General features: G+C 41.1%; 1 protein-coding gene across 3 annotated transcripts in view; it reads left to right on the forward strand.

Annotated features, from left to right (window-relative positions):
* The window catches only part of TGFBR2 (transforming growth factor beta receptor 2), a 160,919-nt gene that overhangs the window by 53,411 nt on the left and 84,931 nt on the right, over window positions 1-22,577 (forward strand). For 2 of the 3 annotated variants that reach the window (XM_070727290.1, XM_070727291.1), the window contains exon 3: window positions 9,298-9,488. In XM_070727290.1, coding sequence (XP_070583391.1) covers window positions 9,298-9,488 — 191 coding nt within the window. Of the gene's footprint in view, window positions 1-7,388; window positions 7,416-9,297; window positions 9,489-22,577 lie in introns of those variants that run through there. The other variant, XM_070727292.1, reaches the window with a different exon arrangement.

Below are 22,577 nucleotides of genomic sequence, written 5' to 3' on the forward strand. Positions count from 1 at the left end.
ATACACGTTCAACCAAGAGATTGAATCCTTACTGGACTCACCGACCATTGACAAGCCAGTGACAAACCTACTCTCTAATGCTCTGGTTCCTTCAGAAATGGCTGATGGACTGAAACCCGAGGACAGGAAGGCAGAGAATTTGGTGCGCAAAACACACCAAATGGTGGCTTGGGCCTTGTGTGTGGCCTCAGCAGCTTCCTTTTTTAATCGAGCCACAATATTGTGGATACAAGACATGCAATCCAGAGTGAATCCGGAAGATGGACGTCTTTGTCAGGACCTGAACAAACTCCTGGTAGCTACCGAATTTTCAACAGATGCTACAGTGAATGCAGCAAAGGCCTTAGAGGAGTTTCTAATTGAAGACAAAGATAAGAAGAAGGTGTTGCCAAAAGCAAACAAACGATCAGACAGATGCTTCAATCCCTTTTCCCGATGACAGCCCTTTCGATCCGAGCCCTCCTCGGCCTCAACCCAAGGTTCGAGGCCATACTTTCAGGGCTCCTACAATCGGGGAGCATACCGCTCAGATAGACCATACTTCAGGCTCCAACCCTAAAGGAATCAGACATAATAAGTGACTCAGCAGACCTCTTCCGACTTGGTGGCAAGCTGCAGAATTTCGCCACCTCCTGGGAAACCACATCCTCCGATGCTTGGGCAATAGCTACTGTATCCCAAGGTCTGCAAATCAAATTTTCTCAAGTACCCCCGAACCGCTTTTTACCATGCCCTTTGACAGCAGACCCTCAGAATACGGCATCACAATATCGGGAAGTCGCTCATCTGGAGATAGAGGTGATTGAGGAGGTACCTCATCACTAACGAGGCAAAGGCTTCTATTCGGTCATTTTCGTGGTCCTCAAGGCCTCGGGAGGATGTCAATTAATTCTGAACCTATGGCAGCTGAACCTGTATGTATGTGCGATACAAGAGGTTCAAAATGCACTTGCTTCTCTCCATTCTTTCCTCCATATGTCATAAGGACTTTCTCACATCCATCGACCTCAAGGAAGCCTATCTCCACGTACCTGTCCATCCATCCCACGGACAATTCCTTCGATTTTGTCTCAACGGAGTACATTACCAATACAAGGCAATCCCGTTTGGCCTATCATCAGTGCCAAGGATGCTCATGAAATTGTTGGACATCCTCACAGCCAGCCTCAGACACCAGTCATGCCTTATGGCGTACCTCGACGATATTGTAGTACTTTCAAAGTCACCAGAACAGGCATGACGGGACTTGTTGTTGATCATACGAACACTTCAATCACACGGCTTCACGGTAAACATCGACAAGAGCCACTTGAGTCCAGCAACATGCCTAGCCCATTTAGCCCATTTAGGCACGATTATAGACACCAAATTATACATGGTTTACCTATTCCCAAACCAATATTCGAGTACTGTTAGACACCTTGAGGACTCATCAGCAGACTCCACTATCATTTCTGTAAAAATTTACTGGGCACCCTGGTATCCTACATAGATATCGTACCATGGGCTCATGATCATTTTTGCCCACTCCAGTGGTTTTTACTGCCTTTTCAAAAGACGAAATCCAGCCATTCACACAGAAAGATGGCCCTAAGCCCTCGGCTCAGAAAATCTCTTCAATGGTGGGCTTCCCCAGCGATTCAATGGGGCTTGTCCTTCCATGGACATACTCCAATAATGATAACAATGGACGTCAGTTTAACAGGCTGGGGGGCTCATTCTTCCTCACAGATGGCTCAGGGACTTCAGGAGCCACAGGACCTACAAGATGTGAACATTAATTTTTTAGAGCTCAAGGCAGTATCTCTGGCCCTTCACAACTTTGTTCACCTAGTACAAGTCAACACGTCCTAATTCTGATGACCAATGTCTCAACCCATTCCCACACCAACCACCGGGGGGAACGAGGTCCCAAAGATTGATGCAGGAGACGGAGTTGCTATTTCGGTGGGCCGAAGTTCACCTAGCCTCCCTCAGGGCAGAACATATATCGGGGCTGGAGAACATCCAGGTGGATTGGTTAAATCGCACAATCATAGACCCACAACCCAGAATCTTCCAGGAAATAGCCACATGGTTCGGCAATCCGGTGATCGGCCTTTTTGCCACATACCACAGCACCCAACTCACGCTTCTTTTCCTGCTTCCTCTCTCTTGGAGCGGAGGGGTTCAAAATGTACTCGTTCCACTCCATTCTTTCCTCCATATGTCACAAGGACTTTCTCATGTCCATTGACCTCAAGGAAGCCTACCTCCACGTACCTGTCCATCCATCACACAGACAATTCCTTTGAAGGTGATCAGGAAGATCCTGACGGAATAAGCCAAGATACTACTGCTGGCCTCCTACTGGCCTCATTGAGCATGGTACGCGGATCTGAAGGACCTTTCTATCTCTCCATGTTGGAGGATCCCAGACCACCTGATCTCCCTCAACCAGAGGTGCATTGTACACCCGGAGCCACAGTGGTGGCAACTGATTGTGTGGCACTTGAGGGGGATCGCTTGAGATGTCAACACCTGCCTGACATGGTCATAGCTACCATATAAGCCGCGTGCAGATCCTCAACTAAGCGCATTTATCAGGCCATGTGGTCAGCCTTTTGTGACTTTTGTAAATCTCAGGAAGTGGATCCAAAGACCGCTTCACCACTCCTGGTCCTAACTTTCCTTCAAGCAGGACTGGATAAAGGTCTCGCTCCCAATACTTTACGCAGACACGTAGCGGCCTTACCCACTACACTTGTTCATGATTACTACCGCCTCTTAGCACTTCGCCCATGGATTAAGGACTTTCTAAGAGGGACCTCTAACATTCGACCACTGACTGTTCATAAATATCCGACATGGGACCTTCTGCTAGTTTTACAAGCATTGCCAGGCCTCCCTCTTTGAGCCAATCCGGACAATTTCATTATGCTTTCTGTCTATCAAAACTGCATTCTTGGTCACGATCACCTTGGCCAGACGCGTGTCAGAAATATCAGCTCTTTCTGTAAGACCAGATCTTTGCTAATTTCACCCAGACCGGGTTGTCTTATGTCTACACCCAATGTGAATTCCTGGTTCCACAGGGTCCAGGACATAGTTTTACCAGATTTTGCACACATGGGACTCACCCCTCGGAACTGAGGTGGCACAAGTTAGATGTGCACTGAGCTTTGAAAATCTATGTCCACAAGACACAATCGTTCAGGACATCAGAAGCATTATTAGTGTCATTTTCTTCTCATTCTATGGAAGCTAAAGTTTCCTCTCAAACCGTTAGCAATTGGCATATAGAGCAGAGGGTCATCAGATCCCACAGAGAGTGACTGGACATTCTACTCATAGTGCAGCCATGCAAGCGTCTCTCAAAGACATCTGCAGGGCTGCCACGTGGATGACCCCAGCCACATTCACTAAACACTACCATATCAACTCATTTGCTTCATCGGAAGTGGCCTTTGAGAGACGTGTGTTACAAAGGGTGTGCTCAGCTCCAGCACCCCTAGTACAGCCTTTTCCCTCCCTCTAATTTAAGGCTTGGACTCTCCTTGCAAGTGCAATGGAGAAAGACCATTGAACTTACCTGAACAATCTTCTTGAGGCACTGCTTTTGGCCCAGGCCCAGGGTCGCCGTATTTGTTCAAGTTAATTATGGTTCATAAAGTTAATTTTCTGCCTTCCAGTTGTTTAATAAATTTTTCCATTTGTTTACTGCTCCTTCGTTTTCTTATTGACTAGAGGGTTAGGGGACAGTACCCACCTAATATTTAAATTAAACTCAGTCCCTTCCAATCAGACCAGAGTATTACCCACATTGGACTTTCCCTGCAGTGCATCGAGAAGACCGTTCAAGTAAGTTCAACGGTCCTTCTAGCAGCAGCTACTATGTGAACAATTAAGTATGTTTCTTCTTTATTAAAATTTTCTGGTAATATACCTAATAAAAATATTACAGGTTTTAGCTCAATACTCTGTTTCAATGTCTTCTAAATTCATATTTGAATTCTATCCAGTATTTTTTGGCTTCTGTGCAAGCCCACCACATATGATAAAAAGTATCAGGTGTATGGCTACATTTTCAGCATTTCATCAATTTATCTTTAAAACATTTTTGCTAACCTCTCTGGCGACATACTGAATACCATCTATAAAACATCTTCTACACATTCTCTTTAAATGCTGTTGACATCGCCCCTTCCCATAATTGCTGCCATATATTCATACCTATTGTATGACCTATATGCCTCATCCATTTTATCATAGTTTATTTTACTTGTTCAAATTCTAATTCAATTGACAGTAAATAATTATAAAATTTGTTTATCAACTTTTCATCTGGTCCAAATAAAATTTCATCTAATTTTGTTTTTTCCAAATTAATTCCTCCTGTTTTAATACCTTTTTCATATCTTGCTTGTAACTGTATATTCCAATCTATTTTTTCTGTTATTGATTTTAACTTATTTGTCTGTGAAATAATATCCTTATAACTTGGAATATTATTCCAATCCAAGCAGCAGTTCTCCCCTCTCCACGTTTCTGAAATCTGGGGAACCTAGAACATGATACCATGGTCTTTCAAGACTGAAGGATGCCAATGCAATGCAATTCCAATCCATTCTACTGGGGTTTGTCAAAGATTCTATTGTTGAAATCCAGTATGATATTTTTGAATAATGTTTATTTTTCATCTTTTCTCAAATTGCAAATAACGAGTTCCTTATACTATGTCTCTGGAAGTAGCTATGTATGTTCTCCATACCAAACAAATATGTACCATTCAATTTGTAAATCACGCCCTTCTAATGTCAAAAGCCTTTTATTTCTAAGCATAATCCATCCTTTAATCCATGTCATTGCCATTGCTTGGTGGTACATTTCCCAATTAGGAAGTCTAAAACCACCTCTTATTGTTGCATCCTGCAACAATTTTAAACTGATCCTCGGTCTTTTCCCTTGCCAAATAAATTTCATCATTATTTTATTAATCTGATTTTAAAAAGGTTTTATCAATTTTAATTGGTATTGTCAAAAATAAAAAAGTAGATGTGGTAGTATGTTCATCTTAATGAATGCAATTCTGGCCATTTCAGTCTGTTTCAGTCTGTTTAAGTTTTATGTAATTATCTTCCTTGAGTGTTGATCATCTTGCTGATATTTGGATCCCCAAATATCTTACTTTTTTCACTGTCTATATATCCAGAAGCTCTTTTTTGGATTTTCTGTCATATTCTTTACAATAATTTTTGTCTTCTCTTTATTAATTTTTAGCCCAGCAACCTCTCTATATCTCTCTATTTGATATAAAAGTTTCAATCCTGATAAATGTGGATCCTCTAGTTTAAAAGCCAAATCATCCACATATGCTTGCAGTTTGTATTCTTTGTTTCTAATTTTAAAGTCCTGTAATCTCCTTATCCATTCTTATGTTTCTATTTAATACCTCTAATTAATGTCAAAATAAATAACAGTGATAATGGGCAGTCTTATCTTGTTCCCTTGGTAATATTAACCTTATCAGTCATTTCTCCATTTATTATTATTCTTGCTGTTTGTTTATTATACTGTATATTGCTTCTAGAACATGAAGAAATCTTGCCCCAAAGTCCAAATATTGTAATTGTCAATTCAGAAATTGCCTATTTAAATTGTCAAATACTTTTTGCGCATCCAAAAACATAAGTGCCATTTGTTTCTCAGGATCATGTTCATAATACTCTATGGTGTTCAAAATTATACGCATGTTGTCTCTTATTTGTCTTTTGGGAAGAAATCCATTTGGTCTATATGAATAAATTCATTCAAAAATATTTTAAGTCTATTAGCTATTATAGATGCAGATATTTTTCTTTTCTTTCTTCTTTATTACATATTAGATATCAACACTCCAGACAGGCTCTTTCTCCAAGGTCACAGCTGTTTAAACAATTCTCAACTGAGCAAAGATTCCGATTATTTCTCACACCACAAATCCTCCACCAGCAGATGGCATCAACACTTAAACAGCAAATTTCTCCTATATTTATTTTAAGTCCAAGAAAAGATTTTAAACTTCTTATTCTGTTCATTTTTAATTTTTTCCAAGTCCAAATTATAGGTCCAAAAAAGAAATAATCCAACAACCAGGTTTTAGCTGTAGATTTCTAAGCTATTTCATTAGCAATTGAACATTTACATTCCCTCTTCTTCTCTATCTTTACCACAAAAGTCCAAAAAAACAGTTCTTAAATATATTTTCTCCTCCAGCAAAATAGCTCACCATACCTTAAGTGCTTCTTTCTCTTCAACCTCCAGCACAAAAATTTACAATTCTTTTCTTCTTTCCGGATGACTTCCAAATTTCTCTTCAATTCATTCTGACATGTTAGCCGGAGCTGTGGCTATGGTGACTGAAGCTGCTTCACACCGCAGCCCAGGGAGGCTCTAGGCAGGCTATCTGTGGATATGCTGACCGCAAAATGGACGGCCCACCAAGTCCCCTTCTTCACCTCCCCTTCAAAGAGGCTTTGGGCCGATTCAAAAGAACCGGCACCCCCAAGCAATGGGGATTCGGATATTCCACTGCAGGAGCACAGGGAACTAGATTTCACTGTGGCAAGTGACCATGCTCCTCTCCTACTGATAAAGCATTATAAAGTAGCTAGTCTTTCCCGTCCAGAAGGTATCACGACGCACTCAACCTGTAGCACCGCTGCATCAGCAGCCTGGGCAACCCAATGTCTCCTTGAGGAACTATCTTAAAGCTACCTGATCTTCCCCATCATAATTCATTATGAGGACCCGGATTGTGGGGGTAATACGCTGGCTCTGTTAAAAAGCGCTATTGCTAACATTGTAAGCTGCCCTAAGGAGAAGGGCGGCATAAAATGTCACTATAAAATAGATAGGTATGCCTCGGCAACAGCAGCCTTTGGGCACAGGGTACTTCAAAGAGTGATTGTGGATACTTCTGTTTCCTGAATTAGTTTTTTTTTTCCCCCTCCCTTCTTTGTTTAAAGATTTCCTAGCTTTGATAATCCCATTTTGATTGCTGGCTCTTCTTATGTTGGAGAAGGAACATTGGAGTTACTGTAATACACCTGTTCTCATCGGGAGGAGCCAGCAGTAAGCCCCTCCATTTGTTGTTCCATTTAGTTCTTTCTCTTTAAGCTTTTTGGGTTCAAAAGCATTTGTCATTAGGGGCGATATCTGATGCCTGCTTCAGATGGTTTTGGCACAGTTACTCCTTGTTTGATGTGAACCAGCCTTAGGACACTTGGGATGTGGATCTGTACTCTTCCCTCTTCGCCATTCCAAATTATGCTTCAGATTCATCACAACTGGGTTACCAGACAAGAGTGGATCCTATTGAAAGTTTTTTGACTCTGTCCTATTGGCTGATAGGCGAGGACTACCCATTCTGACTGCTGGCTCCTCACAATGAGAAGGTAAGTCCAACGCCCATTCTATGTCTTGAAAAAATGGAAGTTTAAAAGATAGTCAACAAGATTTAATTAAAACTCATTGATCTGGTTTAGGTTATCATATTACGGCTTAATAAGTAGATGTGTGAGGAAATATTTTTGACTTCTACAATTCTCACAGCATAATTAAACTGGAATTTCTAAGTAGTATCAAGTTTTGGTTCCATCCAGATTGGAAATTAATTTTATGAGATTTGAAACAAGCCAAGGATATTAAATTATCTTTAAAATACTGGCTTGTTGCAGCAGCGTTTGTTAGTTTTCCAATGTGTATGTTAAGAAAAACTTTGATAATAAGTGTTATAGGATAATTACTCATGTAAAGATAGCAGATTGAGATAGGTTATGTTCTTGCTCTTCCTATCTGCCATTTCTATCACGTTCGTTATGCTAGCTTCCTAACATGAATTAAATACTGTTGATACACATTTGTGTATCTTAGATCCCACAAGATGTTCCTCCAAGCATCTGGGACAATCTTTGTTTATTCCTATTTTACTACTTTTTATGAACAACTTATGGCATGCACATACATATTAGAACTAGTTTTGCATATTCAGTTATTCCAAATTAACATCCTTAGTTCAGTTGTTGGTTTTCATAGTGCTAACTAAGGTACCTTTTGATAAACTAAGGTGATCCTAGCTAATTTCATTTCACAGTAAAACAATTCATGTATAAAGGATGTGCCTCTGGAGGTTATTTCATCAATGTTGGATATATTGGGATGTATACATTATAGTTCACCAAGCTGGAAATTGCTTGTACAGTGGTACCTCATGATACGAACTTAATTGGTTCCAGGAGGAGGTTCGTAAGGTGAAAAGTTCGTAAGACGAAACAATGTTTCCCATAGGAATCAATGTAAAAGCAAATAATACGTGCAAATCCTTCAGGAAAATCCCAAACTTTAGAAGGGAGGCGAACAGAGGGCAGGGAGGAGCAGCTAAAGGGGGCGGGTAGAAGAAGCAAGGCCAGGCTAAAGGGTGAGTGGGAAGGAAGAAAGGCAAGGGGGGCGCCCCTCCCTTTTCTTTCTTCAAAAGACACTCTTTCAGTGCCTCTGCAAGCATGCTGTTCTCTGCAAAGTCTTTCCCCCTCCAAGCCGCCCCTCCCTTTTCTTTCTTCAAAAGACACTCTTTCAGTGCCTGCAAGCACACTATTCTCCTACTTTTGTTAATGCAAAGTCTTTCCCCCTCCAAGCCGTCCCTCCCTTTTCTTTCTTCAAAAAAGGGGAAAAAAAGAAACCCCTTCATCCCAGCAGCAGCGGCTTGGGTTCGTAAAGTGAAAATAGTTTGGAAGAAGAGGCAAAAAAATCTTAAACACCAGGTTCGTATCTTGAAAAGTTCGTTAGAAGAGGCGTTCGTAAGATGAGGTACCACTGTATCTATTTATGATAGTCAATGAAAGACTCATCTGCTATTGAAAGAGAAGTAGGTGGCCAATAAATCACAATGCAAACTACGAATGACTGGCTAGTAAACTGCTTTTGTCTTGATGGCTCATTTGTTATGCTTATTTAAATTACTTAATAAGCTGGATAAAAACAAGCTATTTCCATTGTCTTTTATTTTGTATAACTAGCCATTCCTCAAAATTATAAGATCTATTCAAGACAACTATTTCAGTAAATACATATTTATATTTGTGATGGAAGATAATATTGTAATTTCTGTTTCAGATAATTTAATGCAGTTTAAATTACTGCAACAATCATTATAGAAATATTATAATTATAGTACCTTGGACCTTGCCTGAAATTTAATTTTGATGTACCGTAATTGTTTTTTAATTCTGTATCACCCTATTTTTAGTTGTCTTTAGAAAGCAATTTGTACTTTATTTTTAGGAGAAAGAATAATGATAACATAACTCTAGAAACAATATGCCATGATCCTACACTAGAACTCCATGGATACAAATTGGATGATTTCAGTTCAAAAAAATGCTTCATGAAAGAGAAGAAAGGAGCTGGAGGATTGCTATACATGTGTTCCTGCAAAGATGATGAATGCAATGATGAAATTATTTTTTCAGAAAGTAAGTGTTTATTGCATTTCATTTTATGCAAAGGTCCACTTTTTGACTAGGACTTATGATCTTGAAGAGAGAAAATGGTTGCTTTAATGTCAATAAAATTGTATTCCATGCAACTTGCATAATAAACTTATAGATCAAAAGTTTTCTAATTATTATATTTTTCTCCAAAGTAGCAATACTAGAATCATTTGTAAAATAATAATTGAAACATTTTCATTCAATGGATTCTGACACAGTTCTCTATAACCTGTTATTGTTATTCCATTCTATTCCAATATAAGGAATGTACACTGCTCAAAAAAATAAAGGGAACATTCAAATAACACATCCTAGATCTGAATGAATGAAATATTCTCATTGAATACTTTGTTCTATACAAAGTTGAATGTGCTGACAACAAAATGGAGTGGAGGAAAAATAAATCTGAATGCGACCGAACACTTTTAAGAGCTCATATTAAGACTTATAAAGTGGTGCTCAAGGTGGCAAGATGCATGTATCATACCGCCTCGATTGCATCAGCGGAATCTAGGGGTTTAGGTGACTCGCTCCCTCCTTAACCAGGAGGGAGTTGATGAGCCCTTGCAGGGTGGTGCTGAGGACTTTAATAGATTTTTCGCTGATAAAATCGCTGAGATCAGGACGGACCTTAACTCCTATTGGAATGCAGTGTTGGCTGACAATGAGTCAGTCGAGGTGACAGGGGTCCATCCTAATCCATCTGTATGGGGGGAGTTTGACCTGGTAACACCTGATGAAGTGGACAAGGCCATGGGAACTGTGAGCTCTGCCACCTGTTTGTTGGATCTGTGTCCCTCCTGGCTGGTCTCAGCCAGCAGGGAGGTGACACAGAGCTGGGTCCAGGAGATTATCAATGCTTCTTTGAGGAAGGGGTCCTTCCTGGCTCCCTACAAGGAGGCACTTGTGCGTCCCCTCTTCAAGAAGCCTTCCCTGGACCCAACTGTGCTTAATAACTATCGTCCGGTCTCTAACCTTCCCTTTATGGGGAAGGTTGTCGAGAAGGTGGTGTCGCTCCGGCTCCAACGGTCCTTGGAAGAAGCCGATTATCTAGGCCCTCATCAGTCAGGATTCAGGCCCGGCTACAGCATGGAAACCACTTTGGTCGCACTGATGGATGATCTCTGGCGGGCATGGGACCTATTTCCTGCCCAATTCATTTCTTTCACTTCTTTCATTATGTCAATATATCATTTCTACTTTAACAGATCAAAATAAATATAGATCATTATTATTCCATTATTTTGTGCGAAGAGTATCTTCCATTAAAAAAAAGACCAATACATTAATATTCTTCCCTAATCTAGATATTTTCTACCGCTGTTCTTAGTGTGATAATCTTCCCTAATCTATAAATTCCACTGCCAATCCCAGTGTAATTTTCTTCCCTAATCTGTATGTCTTCCCTAATTGTGTGTCACTGTCATATCAGTGCAATAATCTTCCCTATTCTAATTAAGTGCAGTGCCATAATCTTCCCTAATCTATATATTTTCCTAATCTACATATTATATTTAATTCTAAATATCGAACTCAGTGTGATAATCTTCCCTAATCTATTCATTTTGACTCTTCGTTGTTTCATCTGTCTTTCCTTATGATGCCTAACATAATTAGTGCTAGTTATTATCCCATATTAATCCTACTCCTGGTTTTATACCTCTCCTCCCTTTTCTTTTCCCCCTTTCTCTTATTTTATTTATCACCATAAATCAGATAAGCAATTTATAATTCAATCAATCAGAAGAAAAAAATAGAGAGAAGAGCAAAAAAGAAAAGAGAAAAAGAAAGTCATCCAAAAATAATCATAATCATTATCAAATATCTCATCTATATTATGCACAATAATCAGAGCTACTGTATTTTCAATTTTCTTATTTATAAACCATTAAATTTTCTCCTCTTGTACAATTATTCTATTTTACACTTTATATCACTTGCTTATATATTTGTATATATGTAGAGTATATGTATTTTCATTAGTAAACTCCCATAAGATTAAAATCTTAATAAATCCAATTCATTATGTATGTACTCGATTCTTTTTATAATGTATAACTTTGTGAGAGGAGAAAAGGAAAGTGCTGATATCTTTTAATACCTTCAAGATTTTCTTAAAAGTATTTAATTCTTAAAAGTATTTAATTTCAATTTATATTATTCAATGTGATTTCAGTCAAATCAGGCAGTCCAAATGTAATTTCAGTCGAATCAGTTCAAATTAGTTCAGTTCAGTTCAGACAATTTCATCTTGAACATTTTCTTCCTTCCATACATTAGCTAATCCATCTTCTCTTAGCAAAAAATTCTTTAAACATATAGCAAACTGCTATATTTCATCCGGCCACAGGATGTCGCTAGATGATCAATTTTCCAAATCTTCTCTGGATAGCTCTTTTATAGTTCCTTCCAATTTTTTAGTAACTTGTTTTTCCGTTATTACATTCCTCTTTGTTTATAAAAGAAAAGAAAAATAAAGATTCCACAACAAAAGTTTAGAATTCCAAATTCCAAAAGGCAAATTTCAAAGAAAACCAATTAGGTAGTTAGAAAGAATTGAATGATGGGCAATTCGCTACTTTTCAAAGTTTTCGATGAAATGCCACGTCGCACAGATAGCTGCCTTCTTCAATCTCAGGCCATTTTAGCTCCGTCCAGCAACCAAACACAGAAACAAAAGTCTAAAATCCCATTCAGACACTTTCTGCTTACCACCATAGATAGGAAATCCCTTTCCCCCCTATTTAAGTAACTCCTCCAACTCTCTTTCCAGATGGAATTGTTTGGCTACCATCCCGGCATTACGTTGTCTCTGCAGCTGTGTCGGTACAGGCATGGCTGCCTGTCCGACTTCACCACAGCTGGTCCGAGACAAGCCAGTTCGCCCAGCGGGGCATGCCGGCCCCTGCCAGGCTTCTGGCAGCATCCCATGCGTCACTCTCCCTAACAGGAGAGATCTGGTCTGGTCCAAAAGGACCAGAACTCCCGGGCAATGGGAACTCAGGGACATTTCCAGGAGAGAGGGAATAATCCCAGTGCTGCAGCCATGAGACCCAGCCCTCAATCAATAATTAAGTTTTTTATCCCAATTCCTTAACTTTGATGCTGATAAAAAAAACCTGGCAATACCTGAAACAGGTACATCATTTTGGGAACTATCATCATTTTTAGTGGTCTTATTTTAGCCATTCTCCTTAACCTTTTCTCTTTCCAACTCCTTATTAAAAATAATAGAATAAAATGAAAGTGTTTGTACTTACATTGTTTGAATTCATCTTCTGAGATCATGGAACATTATAATCCCTGAATTATATACTATTTACAACTAGCATTCCCTTCCATTATAAAGATTTTAATGACATCCAGAAAGTGTTGTGAGTGTCCCTTGTCAGCCTCAGGAAGTATCAGATTCTGAGGACAAGGAAACCGAGGTTTTACCTTACCCTGCTTTAAGAAGGTTGTCAGTAGGAGACAATGATTTAGAAGTTAGCATGGAAAGTAATTCATCTTCAGATAGTGGGGGGATAGCTGACAGCCTGTGAGTTAATCCTAGGTTCAAGAGATTCTCAAAATGAAGAGAAGAGATTTTTGGGAAAAAGTTTTGAATTTGCAGTTGTTAATTGTGCAAATAGGTGACACATCACTTCCTGCATTAAAGTGGAAAAGACGGTGCTTTCAGACAACCTGCGTATTTGAAATATGGCATGATTTATAGCCCTGGAAAGGTAAACTTTACTTGTAAGTAAACTTGTCATTTACTGTCATTTACAAGTAAGTTTGATAAACCATGGCAGACTGTGCTAATTTAGATTTATTAGAAAACCGAGTAGAGCCTTTTTAGCAACAATAAGAATCTTTGGCTTAGAGAGAGATTTATAGCTTTGCTTCTTCAGTTTTTGAGTTTGGAATGTGAATTACGTTGTAAAAAGTATTTCACCATGCATGATTTCACAACTCTGCTTGTAATTGTTTGCTACTGATATTCTGTGTAAGAGAGAATAAAGGATTTATTTGTTTGAATATCAAAGGCTTGGGAAAAGATTTGTGGATTGTCTTAATTGGACCAGAACAGAAATGACTACTATTGGTACTAAAATATTTTGCTTTTGATTCAATCAGCCCAAGCCAATCATTACAACTTCATAAATAAAGGTATATTACACTTGTCTAGATAAACAATTTGGCAATAATTCCATATCAATTGTTGGAATTCTCATCAGAAACTGGCCCGGCCTGCCAACGCTGTGACTGATTAATGTGGCAACTGACTGTATGATCATTCCCAAGAATAACCTTGTATGACAAGGGGCCCATTACCTTAGTTACCCTAGCTGCCACCCAAGGTGCCCCATTCCCATAGTTTCTGTAAGTTCACCTGAAAATTCTTGGGGAGGGGTTGTGTGAAGTTAGTCAAGCTTCGCCATTGGCCCCACTTCAGACCTGTTGCTGAACTGGGAATTGCATGTTGGTACAGGATAAAGTTTGCTAGATGATCATTCTAGTCGCCAATTGTCATCCACCTGAACACCTCCTTTGTGGTCCTGACTATTCATCTGACCTGACCATTAGTTGTGTGGAATGGAGTAGATGTTACATGCTGGATCATGTTGGCATTGCAGAATGAATGAAACTCTTCTGTCGTGAATTGTGCCCCACTGTCAAACATGATTACATCTGGCAAACCATGTGTCATGAACATCTAGTGAAGCTCTTGAATGACCCTGGTCTTTGTCATTGATGGGACCGATGCCACTTCCCAACCACTTGTAATAACTGTCCACGACTACTGTATCAGGAATCTGCCTCTACAAAGTCACTGTGCACATGAGACCATGGGGTGTGCGTGGTCTCTGAGAGGTGGGCTACTGCCCGGATGGAGGGAATGCAGTGGGATAGCGAAAATGGAGCTCCATCCCAGAACTCCATCTAGAGACTCTCTAGATTTGCATGCAAAATAAAGAAGGTTCTGTCATTAGAATTGGGGTGATCTATAGGCCTCCAGGGCAATCCGAGGAATATGACAACAACATGGTGGATGAAATTACCCAAATGGCAGTAAAGGGAGATATTGTGGTTATGGGTGATTTCAACATGCCTGATGTTGACTGGAATATCCCCAGTGCCCTTACATGCAAAAGTAAGAATATAGTAGAGGCCTTTACAGGAGCAGCTCTGGCACAGCTGGTTAAGACACCAACTAGAGGGGAGAATATTCTAGATTTAGTTTTTACGAATGGGAATTGGGTTTCAGATGTCAAGGTGGGAGAAAATTTAGGATGCAGTGACCATCTATGTTTGTGGTTTGATGTAAAAACTAATTGTGAGCAATCCTATAATGCAACCAAAGTATTGGATTTCAGAAAAACAAATTTTAATGCAATGGGGGAATATTTAGAAAATGAATTAAAGGGGAGGGATAAAATGGCAGGAGCGAGCACCCAGTGGACTGTATTAAAAAAGGCCATCTTAAAAGCCACTGGACTGTATGTAAGACAAATAACTAAAGGTAAAAGGAAGAAGAAACCGCTATGGTTTAGCAATGATGTAAGGGCTATAGTCAATGAAAAAAAGGCTGCCTATAGGAGGTATAAAGAGTCTGGAAGTATAGCTGATAGGGAGGTGTATAAAATGAGACAGAAGGAGGCGAAAAAGATAATATATGCTGCTAAAGCCTCAAAAGAGGAAGAAATTGCCAAATCTGTAAAGAAGGGGGATAAAACCTTCTTCAGATATATTAGTGATAAGAAGAAGAAAAACTGCGGCATCACGAAACTTAGTACCGGGAATAATACATGCATTAATGGGAATAAGGAGATCGCTGACCATTTCAATAGCTACTTCTGTTCAGTTTTCTCAAAAGACACAGTACAAAATAATACTATAGAGGGATATAGCATTGCTTCCAGCTGTACGGATTCAGCTCCAGTGATCTTAGAAGCTGATGTCTTAGAAGAACTTGAACGATTAAAGATAAATAAGGCAATGGGTCCAGATGGCATCCACCCCAGAGTTCTTAAAGAACTCAGATCTGTCATTACTACCCCCCTGACTGATTTGTTTAACCAATCCTTGTTAACAGGAGAAGTTCCTGAGGATTGGAGAATGGCCAGTGTTGTGCCTATTCACAAGAAGGGCAGTAGAGAAGAAGCTGGTAACTACAGGCCAGTTAGCTTGACATCAGTTGTAGTTAAAATGATGGAGACTCTACTCAAAAAGAGGATAAATCAGCACCTAAAAAACAATAACTTATTGGACCCAAATCAGCATGGCTTTACTGAAGGCAAATCATGTCAGACTAATCTCATTGATTTCTTTGACTATGTCACAAAGGTGTTGGATGAAGGTGGTGCCGTAGATATTGCCTACCTGGACTTCAGCAAAGCCTTTGATATGGTTCCACATAAAGAGCTGATAGATAAATTAGTGAAGATTGGACTTAATCCCTGGATAGTTCAATGGATTTGCAGCTGGCTGAAGCATAGACATCAGAGAGTTATTGTTAATGGCGAGTATTCTGAGCAGAGTCAGGTTACAAGCGGTGTGCCACAAGGGTCTGTTCTGGGTCCTATTCTTTTTAATATGTTTGTGAGTGACATAGGGGAAGGTTTGGTAGGGAAAGTTTGCCTATTTGCCGATGACTCTAAAGTGTGCAATAGGGTTGATATTCCTGGAGGGGTCTGTAATATGGTAAATGATTTAGCTTTACTAGATAAATGGTCAAAGCAATGGAAACTGCAGTTTAATGTTTCCAAATGTAAAATAATGCACTTGGGGAAAAGGAATCCTCAATCTGAGTATTGTATTGGCAGTTCTGTGTTAGCAAATACTTCAAAAGAAAAGGATTTAGGGGTAGTGATTTCTGACAGTCTCAAAATGGGTGAACAGTGCAGTCAGGCGGTAGGGAAAGCAAGTAGGATGCTTGGCTGCATAGCTAGAGGTATAACAAGCAGGAAGAGGGAGATTATGATCCCGCTATATAGAATGCTGGTGAGACCACATTTGGAATACAGTGGAACCCCGACATAAGAGCTGCTCTACTTAAGAGCAACTCGAGATAAGAGCTGGGAGGGGAGAGATATTTTTGTTCTACTTACAAGCCCAAATTCGAGATACAAGCGCCAAGGAGCTGTCTCCTGAAGCCAAACGCTAACTTCCGCGTTCGGCTTCAGGAGACAGCTGCGAAGCGGCGCGCGTGTTTTAAAAGGTTGCAGCCGGCCTGGGGGGCTCGGGGGGGTGCTTGCAGCTTTCTTTCTTGCTCTTTTTCTTTCTCTCTTTTACCTTCCCTTCCTCTATTTCTTCTTTTCTTTCTCCTTCCCACCTTCTTCCCTCCCTCCCTCCCTTCACTCATTCCTCTCTTACTCTCCCCTTTCATAAGTTTCCTTGCTTCCTTCCTCTGTTCCTGTCCCTTCCCCCTTTCTTTCTTTCTTTCTTGCTTTCTTTCTTGCTCTTTTTCTTTCTCTCTTTTACCTTCCCTTCCTCTATTCTTTTCTTTCTCCTTCCCACCTTCTTCCCTCCCTCCCTCCCTTCACTCATTCCTCTCTTACTCTCCCCTTTCATAAGTTTCCTTGCTTCCTTCCTCTGTTCCTGTCCCTTCCCTCTTTCCTTCCTTCCTTCCCACCCTCCATCCATTCATTCACCCATTCCTCTCTTGATCGCTTAAAGCCGGTCCCTGGTGCAAAAAGGGTTGGGGACCTCTGTCCTACAGGATTGGGTGGCAGAGAAGTTGAACATATGTAAATTTAAAAGTTTAAGAAAGTTTACAAGTTAAGTGAAAGAAACTTCATTATTCATTTATATGTACATGTACATTTCTTCATTAAAAACATGTCTTTCTGCATAATTTAGACTAACTTTGTGAGTTTTTTGAGGGCTGGAACCAATTAAAATTATTTACATTAATTCCTATGGGGAAAAGTCGTTCGAGATAAGAGCTGCTCGACTTAAGAGCCCAGGTCCGGAACGAATTAAACTCGTATCTCGAGGTACCACTGTACTGTATTCAGTTCTGGAGACCTCACCTACAAAAAGATATTGACAAAATTGAACGGGTCCAAAGACGGGCTACAAGAATGGTGGAAGGTCTTAAGCATAAAACGTATCAGGAAAGACTTAATGAACTCAATCTGTATAGTCTGGAGGACAGAAGGAAAAGGGGGGACATGATCGAAACATTTAAATATATTAAAGGGTTAAATAAGGTTCAGGAGGGAAGTGTTTTTAATAGGAAAGTGAACACAAGAACAAGGGGACACAATCTGAAGTTAGTTGGGGGAAAGATCAAAAGCAACATGAGAAAATATTATTTTACTGAAAGAGTAGTAGATTCTTGGAACAAACTTCCAGCAGACGTGGTATATAAATCCACAGTAACTGAATTTAAACATGCCTGGGATAAACATATATCCATCCTAAGATAAAATACAGAAAATAGTATAAGGGCAGACTAGATGGACCATGAGGTCTTTTTCTGCCGTCAGACTTCTATGTTTCTATGAACACCCAATTTGCACTGAAAGATGTTGAAAGAAAATGCATAAGCCATGCCCACAGTGTGGTAGTAAAAATTTTGCTAGCCCTTCACTGGGTGCACCGGTGCTTGTAGCATCTCCAATCGGATTTCTTGGCAGAACTGGCAACTCCTTACTTGATTCTCAGTGTCTTTGTCCAGGCCTGGCTACCATAAGTTCTTCATCCAAATAATTCCTGGGTGGTCCTCATGTAGGAAATCCAGCACTTTGGAGCGGGTGGGTGGAATGATGACCCTACTGTCCCACAGCACACATCCCTTTTGGGACAACAGTTCATTTTTTTTGAGAAGTGTAGTGCTGGAACTCAGGGCCTGGCTAGGCCTCTGGCCATCCGATTAACACTCAGTTGAGAACTAACAGCCAGTTGAGAACTAAGCATTCTGTCTGTGGTGGTTTCAGCTGCAATGTCCTCTGCATGTAGGAGTGCTTCTGGTAGGTCCTGGATCGCCAGAATGCTACAAGCTGGGACTGGATCCAGATCAGTCAGCGTTAGAGGCAGTTGGCTGACAGTGTTGACAGGGCCTATTTTCTTGCCCAGCTTGTGGACTAGCCAGTATGCAGCCATGAAAATGGACCATTGTAGCATTCATGCTGACAGGATCTGGGGTGTCTATTTGCCAGCTGTGAAGAGACAAATGAGAGGTTTGTGGTCTGTAAAGATGATGAAGTTTCATCTATATAAGAACTTCTTAATGCCAGTCATTCAGGTGAGGGCTTCTTTGTCTATCTGCGCATAGTTCCTTTCATCTGATGATAATGTTCTAGAATAGTATGTGATGGAGCCTCTCTACCATCTGGCATCCTGTGGCTTATTACTGCCCCAATGTCATATGGCGAAGTGTCACAGGCTATTGTTACTAGTAGGGTTTTGTTGACATGAGCCAAGACAGATTCCAAGCATACAGCTATTTTATCGCCTTGAATGTTTTATCTTGACTGCTCAGCCAGATCCAAGGTGCTTTTTTGTCTAGTAGGCAGTGTAGTGGTTCTTGCAGAACAGCTTTATGCAATAAGAAGGAGTAAAAATTGATCAAGCCTAGGAATGGTTGAAGCTCTCCCTTGGATTCTGGTATGGGATTTAGTATTGGTGAATTGTATTTAGCTTTTCTTCAAATGGGTGGATTCCAGCAGCAGAAACCCAGGAATTATGTGGATTCCATGCTGATCTGACACTTTTTGTTCTTGAGTTTTAGGCCTGCATTGTGGAAACATCAGAGTACTGTGCGGAGACATTCCACCAGGACTGCTGCTGATTCCCGCTGTTAAGGATGTAAGCAAAGTATGGGCAGACGCCGGTAATATTCTTCAGTGTCTGACTTAGGCAAGGTCTGACTTAATGAAGATTTAGCCTCCCTGGAGCAAGGCATGAATGTGGCTTACCAATGGTATAGGATAAGCATGCTGCTGTAATGCCTGGTTATGGAGCACTTGTAGTTTACGCAGATGTGAATATCTCTGTTAAGCTTAACTGGGGTCACTATGGGAATCCCACTGGCTACAGTCGATAGGTTGGAACACTCCGTGCTGTACCAGCTTGTCTACTTCCACATCAATTTTAGGCTTTGATACAAAGGGGACCCTGCATGGTTTTAATCGGATTGGAATTACTGCTGGATCGAAGTTGAGTGAAATGGGTGCCCCCTTGTATAGTCCCAGCTTAGTGCTGAAAACCTCAATGCATTGTCGACATACTGCTTCTATTTCAGCTAAGAGCCTCAGTGGTGCAGTGGTTAGAGTGCAGTACTGCAAGCTACGTCTGCTGATCACTGGCTGCCGTCAGTTTGGCACATCAAATCTCAGTAGGCTCAAGGTTGACGCAGCCTTCCATCCTTCCAAAGTTGGTAAAATGAGGACCCATATTGTTGTGGGTAATATACTTACTCTCTGTAAACCACTTAGAGAGGATTGTAAAGCACTGTGAAGCAGTATTTAAGTCTTAATGCTATTGCTGTTTGGGTTCAATGGATGTCCATTACCCTGATGCCCAGGGCCTCGAACCAGTCCAGGCCCATGGGGCTGGTGTTTGGCCCTTCTAAGACCACTATGTTGAAGGTCCCCTCAAACTCACTGAATTGTACTCTAACGTTAGCTTCACCTCTTACAGGAGCACGTCAATTCTTGAAGTCCATTGGCACTAAGCTTGATGGTTTGAGTGAAACCCACTATCAGCTAGGTTTGCAAATGTGGTCAAACATAGTGGAGGAGATAATAGACAGGGCCAATGCTCCATGGAGTACTGGAGTCCTTGAAGTTTTAGTTGGAGTCTTGTCTTTTCTTTGATAAATGTTGGGCTCCTGTGCATTGGATGCTATACCTTCCCAAGCAGTATTCAATTCTGTTGAATAGGGCCTTTCCCCCTTGTTGCTGTGTTGCAGGTTTTGTTTTCCGCTGATGACCTCTGCAAACTCTGGCAATTTGCCCTTGCTTTCCACAGGCATAGCATAATGCTCTATAGAATCTGCAGTTTGCTCTTTTATTTATTTATTTATTTATTTATAATTTATTTAATTATTTATTTATTTAATTATTTATTGGATTTGTATGCCGCCCCTCTCCGGAGACTCGGGGCGGCTAACAGCAATAATAAGACAGCATATAATAATAATCCAATACTAAAAACAATTAAAAACCCATTATTATAAAAACCAAACATACAGACAGACATACCATGCATAAAATTGTAAAGGCCTAGGGGGAAAGAGTATCTCAATTCCCCCATGCCTAGCGGCAGAGGTGGATTTTAAGTATGTTACGAAAGGCAAGTAGGGTGGGGGCAATTCTAATCTCTGGGGGAGTTGGTTCCAGAGGGCTGGGGCCGCCACAGAGAAGGCTCTTCCCCTGGGTCCTGCCAAGCACCATTGTTTAGTTGACGGGACCCGGAGAAGACCCACTCTGTGGGACCTAACTGGTCGCTGGGATTTGTGCAGCAGAAGGCGGTCCCTGAGATAATCTAGTCCGGTGCCATGAAGGGCTTTATAGGTCATAACCAACACTGAATTGTGACCGGAAACTGATCGGCAACCAATGCAGACTGCAGAGTGTTGGTGTAACATGGGCATATTTGGGAAAGCCCATGATTGCTCTCACAGCTGCATTCTGCACGATCTGAAGTTTCCAAACACTTTTCAAAGGTAGCCCCATGTAGAGAGCATTACAGTAGTCGAGTCTCGAGGTGATGAGGGCATGAGTGACTGTGAGCAGTGACTCCCGGTCCAAATAGGATCGCAACTGGTGCACCAGGCGAACCTGGGCGAACGCCTCCCTCACCACAGCTGAAAGATGTTTCTCTAATGTGAGCGGTGGATCGAGGAGGACGCCCAAGTTGCGAACCCTCTCTGAGGGGGTCAATTATTCTCCCCCCAGGGTAATGGACGGACAGATGGAATTGTCCTTGGGAGGCAAGACCCACAGCCACTCTGTCTTGTCTGGGTTGAGTTTGAGTTTGTTGACACCCATCCAGGCCCCAACAGCCTCCAGGCACCGGCACATCACTTCCACTACTTCGTTGACTGGACATGGGGTGGAGATGTATAATTGGGTATCACCGGCATATTGATGATACTTCACCCCATGCCCTTGGATGATCTCACCCACTTTATGCTTGCACAGCTCTGTAGGGGAGTTGCTTGCTCTGTGGAGCGTGGCCTTCTGGGTCTCTCCGCAAGCGATCAATTTCTTTGCTCTCCTTGAACTCCTCCAAGCCTTCTGCAGTCTCTTGGTAGATCACTGGAGGGATGGTGTGTATTTTTGGTGACTGGAAAGCCTTCATACCCCTCTAGCAGCCTCATCTGACATGACTTCCCTCAATGGCTCTTGGAAAGTCAATTTCTCCATGTTGAATAGCGCTGCTGTAATTCACTATTATGCAGGCCACAAACAAACCTGTCTCTGAGACGGTCTTCCAGATCAGGAAACTCACATTGGCACAAAGTTTGGTGAAGGATTGCCACAAACACTGCTGCAGATTCCTTGGATTTCTATTTACATTGCTCGAATGCATGATGCCAGGCGATGACCCAGAGTTCAAGCTCAAAATGTTCCCTTAATTTATTCTTGAGGTTTGTGTAGACTACTGTCTCTATGCTTGCCGGTGCTATCAAATTTTCAGCAATATCAAACGTGGCTTGTTCACAGACACATAGGGCTTCCGCCTTCAGGCCTTCATCCGTGACCTAGTTAGCCTGGAGATAGTCATTTAATCAGGAAATGTATGAGCTCCACTGTTCCAGGCAAGTAATATTGAACTCATTGAATCTTCCCAGTTTAACAATTTTGGGAATGCCCCTGTAGCACTGGTTAATGCCTGTACTGCTGCGATTGGAGCTGGGCTGCAGTTAGGAGTCCTGGGTAAGGATCCCTCAGGTATGTCTGTGCCTCCAGTGTGTCTGACTGGCAGGCAAGGTAGAAAGCATGGTCACACCAGGGCTCTTTACTGGTCTGACACCCAGTGATTTTAGCATAGCTTACTAGTAAACAGTGGTGGAAACTAATCCTGCCGGAACTCATTATCCAGCTTGTCACTCAGTGATTTCAGTCTCTTAGA

Source organism: Erythrolamprus reginae, chromosome Z (genome assembly GCF_031021105.1).
Source record: "Erythrolamprus reginae isolate rEryReg1 chromosome Z, rEryReg1.hap1, whole genome shotgun sequence".
Taxonomy (NCBI): Eukaryota; Metazoa; Chordata; class Lepidosauria; order Squamata; family Dipsadidae; genus Erythrolamprus; species Erythrolamprus reginae.